General features: G+C 35.1%; 1 protein-coding gene across 3 annotated transcripts in view; it reads left to right on the top strand.

Moving 5' to 3' along the window:
• The window catches only part of LOC101740626 (uncharacterized), a 209655-nt gene that overhangs the window by 95582 nt on the left and 99478 nt on the right, over positions 1–14595 (top strand). Inside the window, exon 1 of one of the 3 annotated variants that reach the window (XM_062673106.1) lies at positions 11157–11393. The exons of the other annotated variants lie outside the window; for them this stretch is intronic. Coding sequence (XP_062529090.1) covers positions 11355–11393 — 39 coding nt within the window. The 5' untranslated portion in view covers positions 11157–11354. Of the gene's footprint in view, positions 1–11156; positions 11394–14595 lie in introns of those variants that run through there. 3 annotated transcript variants of the gene reach the window in all.

The following is a 14595-nucleotide window of genomic DNA, read 5'->3' as shown; positions in this document are numbered from 1 at the left end:
GCTGTGAACGTTGAAGGAATATATAATAAAAATAACAAAACCTCATTCAACCACATAATACCTCATTATAACAACAAAAAAAAGTCCAAATAAAAAAAAAATATGTTAGGGGTGGACAACCCTAATCACTTAGGGGTATGAAAAATAGATAGTAGCCGATTCTCAGGCTTACTGAATATGCATAAAAAATTTCATGAGAATCGGTCAAGCGGTTTCGGAGGAGTATGGGAACGAACATTGTGACACGAGAATTTTATATATTAGATTATAATCGAGAACCCAAAGAAACACAGGTATCGGTATAAAGCAATTTTTCCCCGGAATCCAACTTTATGTTATGAGTCATAGACATCGACATATTACCACACGTCAAATGAATATTAAAGAATCACTCACGTGCCATTCGAACTGTAGTAACTTCATATTGATCTGAGAATCGATAATATCCTATTTATATTAGCCTCGTGTTTCCGACAAGTCAGTCACTCACACGCGTCCGTCTTGAACGAATAGCGAAAGACTATATAAGGCTTAGATCCTCATTGATATTCATGAAGACATGTATTTTTTTTTATTGCTTAGATGTGTGGACGAGCTCACAGCCCACCTGGTGTTAAGTGGTTACTGGAGCCCATACACATCCACAACGTAAATGCGCCGCCCACCTTGAGATATAAGTTCTAAGGTCTCAGTATAGTTACAACGGCTGCCCCGCCCTTCAAACCGAAACGCATTACTGCTTCACGACAGAAATAGACAGGGTTAATAATTTAATAATATTTATTAATATTTTTTTAACGTTAATAATTTAATAATATTTAGTATGAATTATATTAAATAATAATTTTGTCATTTATATAACTAAATAATACATACGGATAGTTAACCTCAATTGTATTGGAGCACTTAGGAAGGTTAATGAGCACAGTTTTTTCACAAATATTTTCTAATATTAATTTAAATATTCAATTTAAATCACTTCTGATTATAATTCAGACGTACATATAAAATTCGCACTTGTATAATGAAAACAAAATGAAAACACGTGTTTTAAATGTAGAAACTCAAAGCATGTGGATAAATATTATAAATATAAATACACAGTGAACAGAGGCGGCGTTCCATTCCATTTCTGTTTTGTTGGTAGCATTTTTTCTTTAGTGGACAACTTCATTTCTGTTAATTTTGTGTCACGGTGCGCGCGCAACGTAAAGTTTCACTCTCATCAAATTTTCATAACGCGCCTTAAGAAGTCTAACTTCAAAAACTCCGCAGAAATTGACATAAACATGGTCCCGCCCGTGTAGAATTGCAATAAGTATCTAAAAGCAAAATCTGTAAATTGATAATTAACAAAAAAAAACAATAATTGTATAATGCTATACACATTGAATTCAATTTACACGAAATATATACATTTTTTTATGTTCAATTCTTTATTTCCGAAGCGGTAGTAAAAAAAAAAAAAAAAAACAAAAAAAAAAACAGAAGCCTACACAAAGAGCAAAGGGAAATGAATTCTCCGCTCTCGAGGCGAACTATGTTGTGTGATTAGATTGTTCTCGACTATAGCAATCCTGGTTTGTGACTGCGGCACAAACTTCCAATCTCTTCTGTTCTTATTTAACTTCTGTCTAAGTTAAAAACAAACACACAAACTGTTTTACTTTAATAGGGGCTTACGGTTTACGGTAATATGTTTTTTTATTTTTTATTGCTTAGGTGTGTGGACGAGCTCACAGCCCACCTGGTGTTAAGTGGTTACTGGAGCCCATAGACATCTACAACGTAAATGCGCCACACACCTTGAGATATAGTTCTAAGGTCTCAGTATTGTCACAACGCCCCACCCTTCAAACCGAAACGCATTACTGCTTCACGGCAAAAATAGGCGGGGCGGTGGTACCTACCCGTGCGGACTCACAAGAGGTCCTACCACCAGTAATTACGCAAATTATAATTTTGCGGGTTTGATTTTTATTACACGATGTTATTCCTTCACCGTGGAAGTCAATCGTGAACATCTGTTAAGTACGTATTTCATTAGAAAAATTGGTAGCCGCCTGCGGGATTCGAACATCGGTGCATCGCTCGATACGAATGCATCGGACGTCTTATCCTTTAGGCCACGACGACTTAAAACGACGTACTTTAAGCATTCTTATTGCATATGAACTCACGGCCCAAATGCTATTGACTGGTAATAGACCCTATAGAGATGACCACGTTAATGATTGCCAAGTAATTTTACACGGCTCGCGGCTCACGGCAGTATTATCGTGAAGTTCAAATGAACATCCCAGGACAAGAATTATAACATTGTCCACACTCGCCTCTATCGAATTTATCAAACAAATTAAATTATTTAAACATAAAACTTCCACACCAATATAAACCTTGAATACCTTATATTAATGCATGAGCATGATTCAAACAAAATTTAAGAGGGATTATGAATTCCGCTGAACACACATCACAGACAAATATTTGAGTAATTCGGTTTTGACAGAGAACTGAATTGTATAATATTCAAACAAGCTTATACATATTCCAGTGAAAGTTCCACTAGCTCGAATTTCGGTCTCAAATATTATTAACGTCAAACTAATTTAAAATGACACTTTATCAGTGGATGTTGGGAATATTGTTGGTCCTAATGGACCAACATTGTCACCTCACTTGTTCCTCCTGCTCAGTATGGTTACGTGCCTACCTAATTAGTAGTAGTAGAAGTAAGTACTGTTGGTAAACAAATACGGAATGTTCTAAGAAAAGCTATCCTTGGTAAATTTGATTGACCACTGCGCTAAGCTGATGAAAATTTCATCAAACTGCTAAGACTATTAATAATTAAAATATGAACGTTCTATGAATAAATATGGTCTTTTGATGATTCTACGACTTCAATGAACGAAGACACCATGACAAGGGCAGAACTTCCAGAAGATAAAAAAATAACAAAATACATAGGTAATGGATACTGAGTCTACCCAATAGGGTGGCGGTAAAAACTATGATCGAAGATATGAAGAAAGACTTATCAACAAGAGAAACGAGTTTGCGAGACCATGTCTTCTCAAATATGAATACGGTTGATAAAACACCAAAGTTAGCGCAAAATTACCAGCATTCATCCAAAGTTGAAACAGTGAAATACTTCGACATGAACCCTTCGCCATTAGATAAATAAACAACAGAATTGTTTTAATTGCAAACTGAACATCACTTTATAGACATAATAATATATTTAGTCTCTTTGATCACGAATCGCCAGAAACTAATCATTTTGGTGTCTGGAAAAGCTTGTTTGAATTCCCTATCATCCATCGACAGAGACTGTTCTCGTGTGACTATCGCCCTATTTTTTTTCCCCTCCGTATTGTGGGGCTTCTCGGGCTGGCAACACTTTGCTTCCTAATCCTACCGCAGCCAAATCACACTTACCTGTGTGAAGGTTTGTATAACAATTATTTCAATGCAAGATTGAAACAATTTCTCAATTTAAACAACAACTTATTATTAAAAGTCAGTTAAGTAACTAATAACTTTAAAACGGATCGAAGAGTTCCAAGCTCAAAATTTTCCAAGAGGTTTTTGATGACCGTACTCCGAAGATACTAAATTTTTATAAGGCTATTTAAATTTTTATTAGATCGGTCTGTATTCGATTTATCCATGTTCTGCCGTCACCTTTCTCGATAAGTACGTGACGTTGCGAGTTTTTCTCTGCACTAATATTTTTAGCCTCGATTTACATTAGAATCTCGACTGTTCTAGAAGGGTTTTTTTACACAATATATTTTAGTCCGATGTTGTATAAGGTTAGAAGTGAGGAGCTTCACAACACAATAATGTGATTCAAGTAATCTTGAAAATTGTTATTACAAAACATTTGATGAAATATACAAGTCTTTGACTATGATCCGTGTGTATATAATGTTACGCGCTAGAGTTCGGGATAAATAAAAATTCTACCGAAGTATAAATTAAAATTCTATTCAACATTTAGAACACTTAAAACACTTTAAAACTCTCAATCCGCTTCGCTTCAGTTGATCCGTTGGCTGTTTCGCTTCGAGTAGTTCAGATTACTAACCGCCTTCGTGCATCTCTGCAACGCTTTTACAGCCGATACGACATCCCTAAATTTATCGAGAACATTCTGGGCAAGTCGAGTAGCTTCAATGTGTGTTTCCGCTATCTAAAAGATGGCGTTGACTTCTCAAGTTTTCTCGACGTTACTAGTTCCTTTGATATTTATTTCGGCTATTCGGCGATATATGGCGTAACAGTTATATGACTTTCCATCAGCATAGCTCAATTTTTTTAATTTTTTTTTTTTACTATTGTATCATCACTTTACTATTGTACATAATCTTCTAAAATTTTGTATAAAAATGAATATCATGTTATTATAATTTCGTGTTGTTTGCGTTCCTCTGAGTTACCTAAGTAGATGTTGTAAAATTGTTATTAACACTTTTTTATTGTTAGCACATATTTTTTTCTTTCTTTTGTATTATAGCACTCTAATAGGTACCATAGTTTCAATACACGTTGTTGCATGAACCGTTTCAACAAAAAAATTTAATGTAATCATAAAAAACATCGAATAGAATCGTAAATGAAGCGAATAAAAATTTAATGACCAGTATGCCATTGAGATTTTAAATATACTAGAGGTCCCGCAGTAGTCGAAATTCGACTATAATTAATTGGAATTGTAAGTTTGTACCCTATTATGATTGTATTTTAGATTTCTATAATCACAAATTTCGCCAAGGCTACACTATAAAAAAATATTAATAAAGACAAACAATATTTAATCTATTCTCAATTTGACCACAGACGTCAAGAACAAAAGTTTGACAATAATAAATAGTATGCATGCGTGTGTGCGCAAATACATGGTATTTAGTGTGTGTAATGTTTTCTTTATTGACTTAATGTATGTTTTATGCATTATTTTAAAAAAATATTAGCATTGTGCACTTCTTCTCTATATTCTCTATAAGTGTGGAAAATTTCATACTCCTCCGTCCGCGCAATTTTCATAAAAAGGGATACAAAGTTTTTGCTTTACGTATTAATAATATATAGATTTTCCCCTTGAACATTAAAGGTCGAAATCAATTTTCCTTAACAGTAGTAATGGATCCCACAATCCTACTTCATTCTGCTGTGAAGTCGTTTAGGTCCTAAGGGTAGGACAGCAGGGACTATCCAAGCTTCATCAACTTATTGCAAGCTCTTTACTGTGTCGTAGCATCCACTTAACAGACGGGTTAATGAATATATTATATAATATATATTATAAATAACGTGAGATCGAATCTTTAGAACTGATGGCTCATCTGCCGACTAAGTAACTAATTTTAGAAACACGTGACTCATGTCACTGTCAAACACGTCACTGCCCTTCTGAAAGTTAGTTAAAAAAAGAATAGTTTAAAAAAACTAACAAAATACGCCTTTATAGAAAATCCAACTAAAAAATAGAAAATAAATTTGAATTAAAAATAATGTAAGAAAAAATTATTTTATTGTAAAAAAAGCGTGGTATCAGTAGTTATAAATATTTTATGAAATAATAAAAATGAAATCATTTTTTCTTACACTATTTTTAAATCAAATTTATTTTCAATTTTTTAGTTGGATTTTCTATAAAAGCGTATTTTGTTCGTTTTTTTAAATTATTATTTATTTTTAATCTTTGAGTTGAATTTCAATTTTTTCAGGGTAATTTTTTTTTTCAAATTTTTTTTTAATATTGAATTGTCATCGGTCCTTAATAAGCATACAAAATTTCGAGTTAATCCGACGTTTTGAAGGGGGTCAAAATCATGTTCAAAGATTCCGTTACAAACATACATTACGTCTGAAGCTAATAAAAAAGCGTATTAAAAGAGGGCACTCCTACGTATTGTGGAAATGTGAATGGAATGAAAGAACTTGATATCCTGCGAGTGACCGAATCCGAGAAGTAGGGCAAAATAAGGGACCGTCTTCATGTTCTTCTAGGGTTGCATAGACAAACAGAACGTTGATAACGCATTTTACGTTCCATTTCCAAGGTGGGTGGCGCATTTACGTCGTAGATGTCTATGGGCTCCAGTAACCACTTAACACCAGGTGGGCTGTGAGCTCGTCCACCCATCTAGCAATAAAAAAAATATATATATGTATAATATTAACAATAGTTTTGTTATTTATTTAATAGTAATACTGTTTTATAATTTAGTAACACTGAATTTTCAATGCATTCCTAAATAAAGGCGATAAAAAAAATTATTTCTACTATACTAAGTCAAAATGTAAATTGTTAATCATCATCATCCCTAAATTTTGGTAGCTCTTTGATCGATAGGACACATCTGTTTAATAATTCAAAATATTGTTAATAATAGTTGCATCTCAACAGACTTTGATTCAGCGAAGCACTGCTCTTGCTAGGGCTAGTGTTAGTAGTAAGTCCTCTCGAGTTGAGCTCCGTGAATTCACTTACCTGTCAAGGCGTAGTTGGAACAGCCCCGTAGACTACCAACGATTGATGAATGATGAAATTGACCATTTGACGAAATTGAATGATTGAAATGGAATGAAACAAAACGAGTTAAGGTGAAATTAAAAATGTCCGCAAAAATGGTGGGAATCGACTGAGACGTCAAAGGACTTTTTGGAAGCACCCGTAATAGCCACGTCCAGCGATTTACTTTTCTATTCCCATATTTATGCGCCTTCATAGATTTTACCCGGCTAATTAGTCAGCAATGATACAATTTATGCTTAACCCTTTGACTGCCATTTAGATTACCGATGCCCAACGTGACGCATTAAAGTAATTATGTAGATTTCTATAACTAAAGCGCCGGAATATTTAGTAGACTCTGGGAAATACGAATCCGAAGATACTGAGGATTAATCTATTTCCAAGAGACCTAAAATAGAAGGCAAAGCTAGGCAATCCAGTCACTTAGTAACAGAAATCGTACTTAATTACTTCAGTGCGCCACGTAGGGTATCAGTGACCGGCAACGGCAGTCCAAGATTTAACCCTGAAAAATTAATTAACAAAATAAATCAATTCACTTAACCTCTAATCTCGTGTTCAAATCAAATAATAACAAATACCAAGTTATCAATCGTAATACCAGGTGATATACTCATATTTGGCTCAACCTATATTTATTTACCTATATAAAAGTAATATATTTTTTCGATCACTTCCTACGGGATTAATCTACTTGATGGGCACAATGTGAACTATATCACGTGTTCTGACTAATAAGATATTATATTCCTGTCTTGCTAATGATACGTATTCGTACCGCATTAGTAATCAAAGAGTGAGTAATAAGTAATATGAAATCTATACAAATAAATCTAGTTGAAGTGTTTCTTTTGTATGCTTGTACTGCTTTGCTATTATTACCACAGACACGATCCACCCACATCGATACTTTAGGTCAGTCTCGTTTTTATTTTGTTACTAACTGACCCGGCAGACTTCGTAGTGCCTCAATCTATAAATAAAAGACCTAAGCTTTTGTATAAAATAAACTTAAAACAAACAAAAGGAATCCGTCGGACGGGGCACACATCAAAGGGAAAACAAAATTGTTATTTTTATTTAATTTCGAGTATTTTCATATTTATCTACCTTTTAAACCTTTTCTGGACTTCCACAAGTAATTCAAGACCAAAATTAGTCAAATCGGTCCAGCCGTTCTCGAGTTTTAGCGAGACTAGCGAACAGAATTTCATTTTTATATAGTACGAGTTCTAAAGTCTCAGTATAGTTACAACGGCTGCCCCGCCCTTCAAACCGAAACGCATTACTGCTTCACGGCAGAAATAGGCGGGGTGGTGGTACCTACCCGCGCGGACTCACAAGAGGTCCTACCACCAGTAAAAATGTTGCTGAACTGAAACGTTTGAAATGTTTAAAATCTATTCCACGCTTCAAACTGGAATAGATGTTTTCTTCGCTGCGGAAATTTGAAGTGGATTGTACATGATTTTGAAATAAACACTTTTTAAATTATACACAATTTTTATAACGGTATGAATGAATCTGGCTTGCATAACTTATCCTTGTCGCAGGATGTGCCGATATTTATTACACTTCATTTATTTATTACACTTCATGTAAAATTTACATTGGCGGACTTAATGCCTTAGGCATTCTCTACCAGTCCACCAAAGCCATTGCAGAGTGGATAGTGGTAGGTGCAATGAATTTTATATTAAGTTAAAGTAGTTTTTTTTTTTTTATTGCTTAGATGGGTGGACGAGCTTACAGCCCACCTGATGTTAAGTGGTTACTGGAGCCCATAGACATCTACAACGTAGACGCGCCACCCACCTTGAGATACAAGTTCTAAAGTCACAGTATAGTTAGAACGGCTACCCCACCCTTCAAACCGAAACGCATTACTGCTTCACGGCAGAAATAAGCAGGGCGGTGGTACCTATCCGCGAGGACTCACAAGAGGTCCTACCACCAGTAATTACGCAAATTATAATTTTGCGGGTTTGATTTTTATTACACGATGTTATTCCTTCACCGTGGAAGTCAATCGTGAACATTTGTTGAGTACATATTTCATTAGAAAAATTGGTACCCGCCTGCGGGATTCGAACACCGGTGCATCGCTTCAACACGAATGCACCGGACGTCTTATCCTTTAGGCCACGACGACTAAAGTAATAAGATTATGTTTTTCTTCAGCTCTGAATCAGAGATTTAATTAGTACGTAGTGATAATGTAAGCAACTATGGAAATAGAAATATAAATGTACTTACGCACAAAAGGAAGTGTGTTGATAAAATGTTTCGTAATCAAAAACACACTGTTAGTATTCAATAAACTATCATTTTACGAATGTTCATTTTAAATTAACTTATTTAAATTAATTTGATTTGTATAAACAAGCCTCGTCCTCGAATCACGTGTGTAACGACAACAATAATATAGTCGTTCGCACAAAGCACAAGATGAAAATATTACATACAAACAGAAACTAAAAATACTTTATAGTCCCGTCGCAAAATGTAAATTTAGAATTGCATTTGCGGAATATTACGAAAACTCGGTTTTTAGAATTACAGCTTTATAACTAGCTTAACAACAAGAATAGTTTTATTGTTGATATGAAAGCCTAATTTCGATAATTAAACTACGACTGAAATGAATCACTTCACATACATATATACATACATATATATACACATACATACATACATACATATAAATATTAGCCTATCCATTAAGTATATGTATTTATATCTTCGATCGATTCGTATCGTATATCTTCATTATTTCTTAACATTATGGGCGTATGGTGGGTAATCGTGCAAAGAGACGACGACAATTCCGAGAGGTCTTCACTCTTCTTAACAGGGCCCTGAAGCTGCGATACTTTAAGACAAAAAAAATCTGTATGAAAACTAGCGACATCTTGTAGCGGCTGCCCCTAAACTTATATGTTGTTAAAGTTAAGGCATTTATGGTATAACTAAACACAGAAAATATACAAACTAATAAATCATACAAGTCTTTATTTGTTATACGAGTAGACAAATTGATTAAATTTTATCAATGTGTGGTTTCTGAAGATTTACAAAAGGATTTTGTAAATAAAATATAGGATGTATGTTACTGCCATCTACAGGAGCAATGAGAAACTAATCGAAGCGAAGCCATCTAGTGACCGACGCCCGTAAGCATTTTTGTTGAGTGCTTGAGTTGCTTATCTATAACTAATTTATGTGTATGATCTATGACAGGCCGGATTTGACTTGTGTTTTATGTGGTTCATAGCTGACCGCCGATGGAAATGTAAAAAACGCAGCCATACTTTTCTTCGGCTACCCTCGTATCCACGTGACCGGATGGTATTTGCCAGAAATAAAACGCAAATACCGGTTTTGAATTTCTGTTATCTTGTCATAAATAGTCCCCAAAATCATTCTGCTGTATTTCATAAATCCGACATTATTAATTTAAGACTAATTAATATCTAAATTAACTAAGCCAGATATCCGTCTCATTAAAAACAGGTCTCTATTGTCAATCCTTAATGAAAGTTTAACGATGCCTCCCAAATAAATAGGCGTTTCTAAAATGAGCCTCGAAGTTTAAATATAAAGTTGACTTTCCAAAATCGATAATATTCGTAAGAACAATTTAAGTTAATATCCAAAGTGTACACAAGTAAAATTGAAGATATTTTCAATCGTGAAATCGCTTTCCTGCAACGTCCCTAAACGTCGCTCTTACTCTCAGATAAGTCTATACATCACGCACTGCAAAATATATCAAAATATACAACATCTAGATAAATATATGTGACATCGTTTATAAGCAGCCTATTAGGGTCGACTATTAGACACAGGCCTCTACATAGGCACGCCACACGACGCGATGCTAATATCCTCATAGCTACCTTACCTTAATGAGAACAAATTATACATCAGCCATATTTAAAGATAAATTATTACGGTTTTCTCGTGTTTAAAAACTACTAAAATAGACCTTGAACCGACCTAATTAAAACTATAGTGCGAGATCCCCTAAATGATGGAGCAGGGTGGAAAGGTGGTGGTGCAGAAAGAGATGGCGAGACATCGTATGACGCAACATATCTGCCCCTCCAATATCACGACCTATACTTGAGACCTTAGAACTTTTATCTCAAGATGGATAACGCATTTACGTTGTAGATGTCTATGGGCTCCAGTAACCACTTAACACCAGGTGGGCTGTGAGCTCGTTCACCCATTTAAGCAATAAAAATAAATAAAAACGACCATTCTGTCAAGAGTGACATGATTCAGAAGAAGATAGCCGACGTTACTGGTATATCTCTTCTGTAGTCCTGCTACACCATTCTTTGCCAAGGATGTTCGTCCTTGTTTTCCAGGATGGAGCTCCAACCCAGCAGCGCCTTGGTAATACACATGCCCTTCATGCATATTCCCGTGAGGCTCTAAGCTTATAATCACATTGACACCGGGCTTCTAAGCTTCTACTAACACATCAATTTATGTTTAAATTTTATTTGTCTTATCTGTATGGGCTTGGTAACCATGCAATACTATTATTACTCTCCCGGATTGAGAAAATCGATGAAAAAGGCAAGTGAAATTAGCACATAATAATATCTCCGTTGCATCAGCGTTCATTATTATATCCATCAAAAAGACAAGTGAAATAAGCACATATCTCCGTTGCATCAAAGATCATTATCATAAACCAGATCAATTCGCTAAATCATACATCAATAAAATGTAAATTCCTGTAAAATATAACGTTTGATGAATTAAAAGTGAAATTTGACACTAAAATATTATGTACAAAGAAGAAACTATACCGCTTATAAGGATACAGGTATGTAATTTTAATTGATTTTAATGGATTTTTGTATTTGCTTATGATTTTAATGTCTACGATTCGGGAAAACCGAAAAAGATACTATATAATGTATAATATAATATAAAATACTATATAATTGTGGTTTGTTAGTTGTCCCTCGCTTTCGCTAGATATTATACTCCGAATATATAAATCAAGTATCAAACACACCAATTCCACAATATCTATGATGTGTACAATATTAAAATATAACCAAGAGTAAAGTAAACAATGCTAGGCTCTAGAAGATACGAATTAAAACTAAAATTACGTTTTTACAATCAACTTAAATCGACGCGCGCGAATCTCGTTGCATGACGTCACGGGGCACCTGCGCGTTCGGAAACTCCGATCGCATCCGATGACACCCGAGTGCGACCGAGTGTTGCACGCTACTTAATATAAGATAATGTAATAAGGAGTATTACAATTTATGGTTTTATTTGTTCATTTAATATGGGTTCAAATTAAACTTCGTATAGTTGTAACCATGTTAAGACAAGTAAAATGCGAGTATTTTAAGCAAGCGGGTATTTTTATTTTACATTATATTGCAGTTATTTTATGGAAGACTATATTATTATTATGTAATAAGTATTGTATAGTATATATGTTTTTATTTTATATGTGCGTTATATTGGTTTCATTTATATTTTGTTTATATACGTATGTATATATATTATATATTAGGTCTTTACCTACAAAGTTGCTGTATAATATATCCAGAAAGTTAAAGATATTTTCTTTCTCCCTCTTATTCTTCAATGCCATTTTGTTCTGCCTGTCGGTTATTAAAATGTATTCCTGCCTAGAAGTAGTCTAAACTTTGGAAAAATTAAAAGTTTCTCGGCGTAAAGTCCGGTGAGTACCGTGGATGGCGCAAAATTTCCAACCCTAGCTTCTGTAGCTTAGAGAACTTCTGTGATGCCATTCTGTGATGATGAGTTCGAGCATTTTCACATAAGAGCAGCGGGCAGGAGCTACGAATCAAGGATGAGAGGAATTTCGCGAGCTTCTCCATCATTGTTTCCAGTTCCTCACTGTACATAAATGCAGTTATGCTGATGCTATTTGGTAAGGAGCTGTGTTGAATAATTTCGGCACTAGACACCCAACCAGTGACCGTGACTTTTGTAGGGTAAAGTTTTACCATTAAGTACTCTCCGCAAGCCTCGTTTGAAGAAGGACATGTCGTAGCGCTCGGAAAACACCATGGAGGGAAATTCATTCCAAAGCCGGATGGTACGTGGCAAAAAAGATATTTGTAAACGCGCTGTCGATGAACGCAGCGGTTCCAGATAATATGGACGAACTCTGCTCCGATAGCGGGAGGTGCGATGATAAAAAGGAGATGAGTGGATCATCTCGAATAACTCCTCAGACCATTCCCCGTGGAATATTGTTTTGTAGCTAACGTTGAAACCTGTCGCCTACTCAGCGGTAGATTGACTATTGTCAGCTTTTATAAGCGCGTTTAATTTATCATTGTCATTAACTTTAGATTTCGCACGACAACGGGTTTCATGTTTTAGATCAAAATGATAGTGTCGGAAAGGATCAAATTAATAACGAGTCGTGCATACTTTTGTAGTGTTTGCTCCGTACACGTCATTAATGTTATGAGATGTTTGTGCGGCACTGCTACCATGACGGAACTTGTATTCGAGAATTAATAGTATTTTTATCGTGTCCATATTGATAAAAAAGATACAAAAAGAAAACCCTCATTAATAACAAATGACTAAATGCGAATAGAATAATAGTTCAAAATTTTTTTTAATCAAGTTCATTTTAACTTAGAATTTATTGCCAGAACACATAAATTCTGTTTCAAATGGCCGGTATATATTGTAAAACAGCAACTTCATAGGTCTATTATGCTACTATCAAAGATATATTATGTGTAGAAATATGTATACCAGTCTCTAGTTCCCAAAGTACCCCTAATTTTTGCTCGAAGCCATATTAAACCTGTATAATTTATCACCAACTATTAATTTTTTAATAAATATAAACCAAACGGCGTTGTCACTATTATATACTGCCACAAAACTGGTTAAGTTTTTACCTAACTACAGTTCCGTTCTAAATATTTTATAATCACTCCAAAGTATATTTCTCGTCCAAACAATGTAAAATTCATCATTCATCATCATCATCATTCTCCTGTCCTTCTCCCGGTTACCTGGGGGCGGCGTAACATGTTTTCTCCTTCCATACTCCTCTATCATTTCTACGCTCACTCCCCTCTTACACATATCGTCTTTCACGCAATCCATCAATTTTTTCTTAGATCTACGTCTTCCTCTATATCTTTCCACATTCATAGTTAACACTAACCTCATTTTCATTTTGTCTCATCACATGACCATACCATCCCAAACGCGTACTTCTCAGCTTCTCTGTCACAGGTGCGACTTTTAAACTTCCTCTAACATGTTCATTCCGTATTATATCCGTTCTCGTTATTCCACACATCCATTGCAACATTCGCATCTCTGCTGCATGCAATCGAATTTCATCCGCCACTTTAGTCGTCCAACAAACTGATCCATACAAGACAGCAGGCCTTATTAAGGTACTTATCTTCCCTTTTAGGGGAAGAGAAATGTGTAAGTCACACGTGGTGCCCGGGACCTGCCGCTATTTCATCGATTCTGCGTCAATTCGGTGCCTCACAGTACGATCCAGCTCGAGTAGAACAGACTTAGAGCGACAATGTAAAATTATTACCACAAAAATTAAATAATACTATCAGGTTCTCATAATATTTTTACTGGACTACCATACATTTTTAAGCCCACCTCTTATAAGCCTACCTCTGCCTTAGTATTTTATGTGTTTGTATCAAAAACACACGATACAAGGAGAAAATCCTGGATTGGAAACATCAATGAAGATATTGTAAAGTATTTTGAAGCTCTTTTTTAATAATTTTTATAATGTCTCTGATGGTAAACGACCATTTGGTCCATCTGATCATTACCATCGCCCATAGACGTCCCTTGTTCTCGTATTGCTATCTTTTAGACCGGAATACGGTGATCCCTCTTCTTATACGTTCACTTTTGACAAAGGGGTCATGGTTAATTGCGCTGCATTATTATTAACCAAAGCAGCTCCCACGACGCACTTTCACTTCGTGCAGTCTTCAACTTCTCTGAAACTTTGAACTATG

Source organism: Bombyx mori, chromosome 16 (assembly GCF_030269925.1).
Source record: "Bombyx mori chromosome 16, ASM3026992v2".
Classification (NCBI taxonomy): domain Eukaryota; kingdom Metazoa; phylum Arthropoda; class Insecta; order Lepidoptera; family Bombycidae; genus Bombyx; species Bombyx mori.
This window is presented reverse-complemented; position numbering and strand designations above follow the sequence as displayed.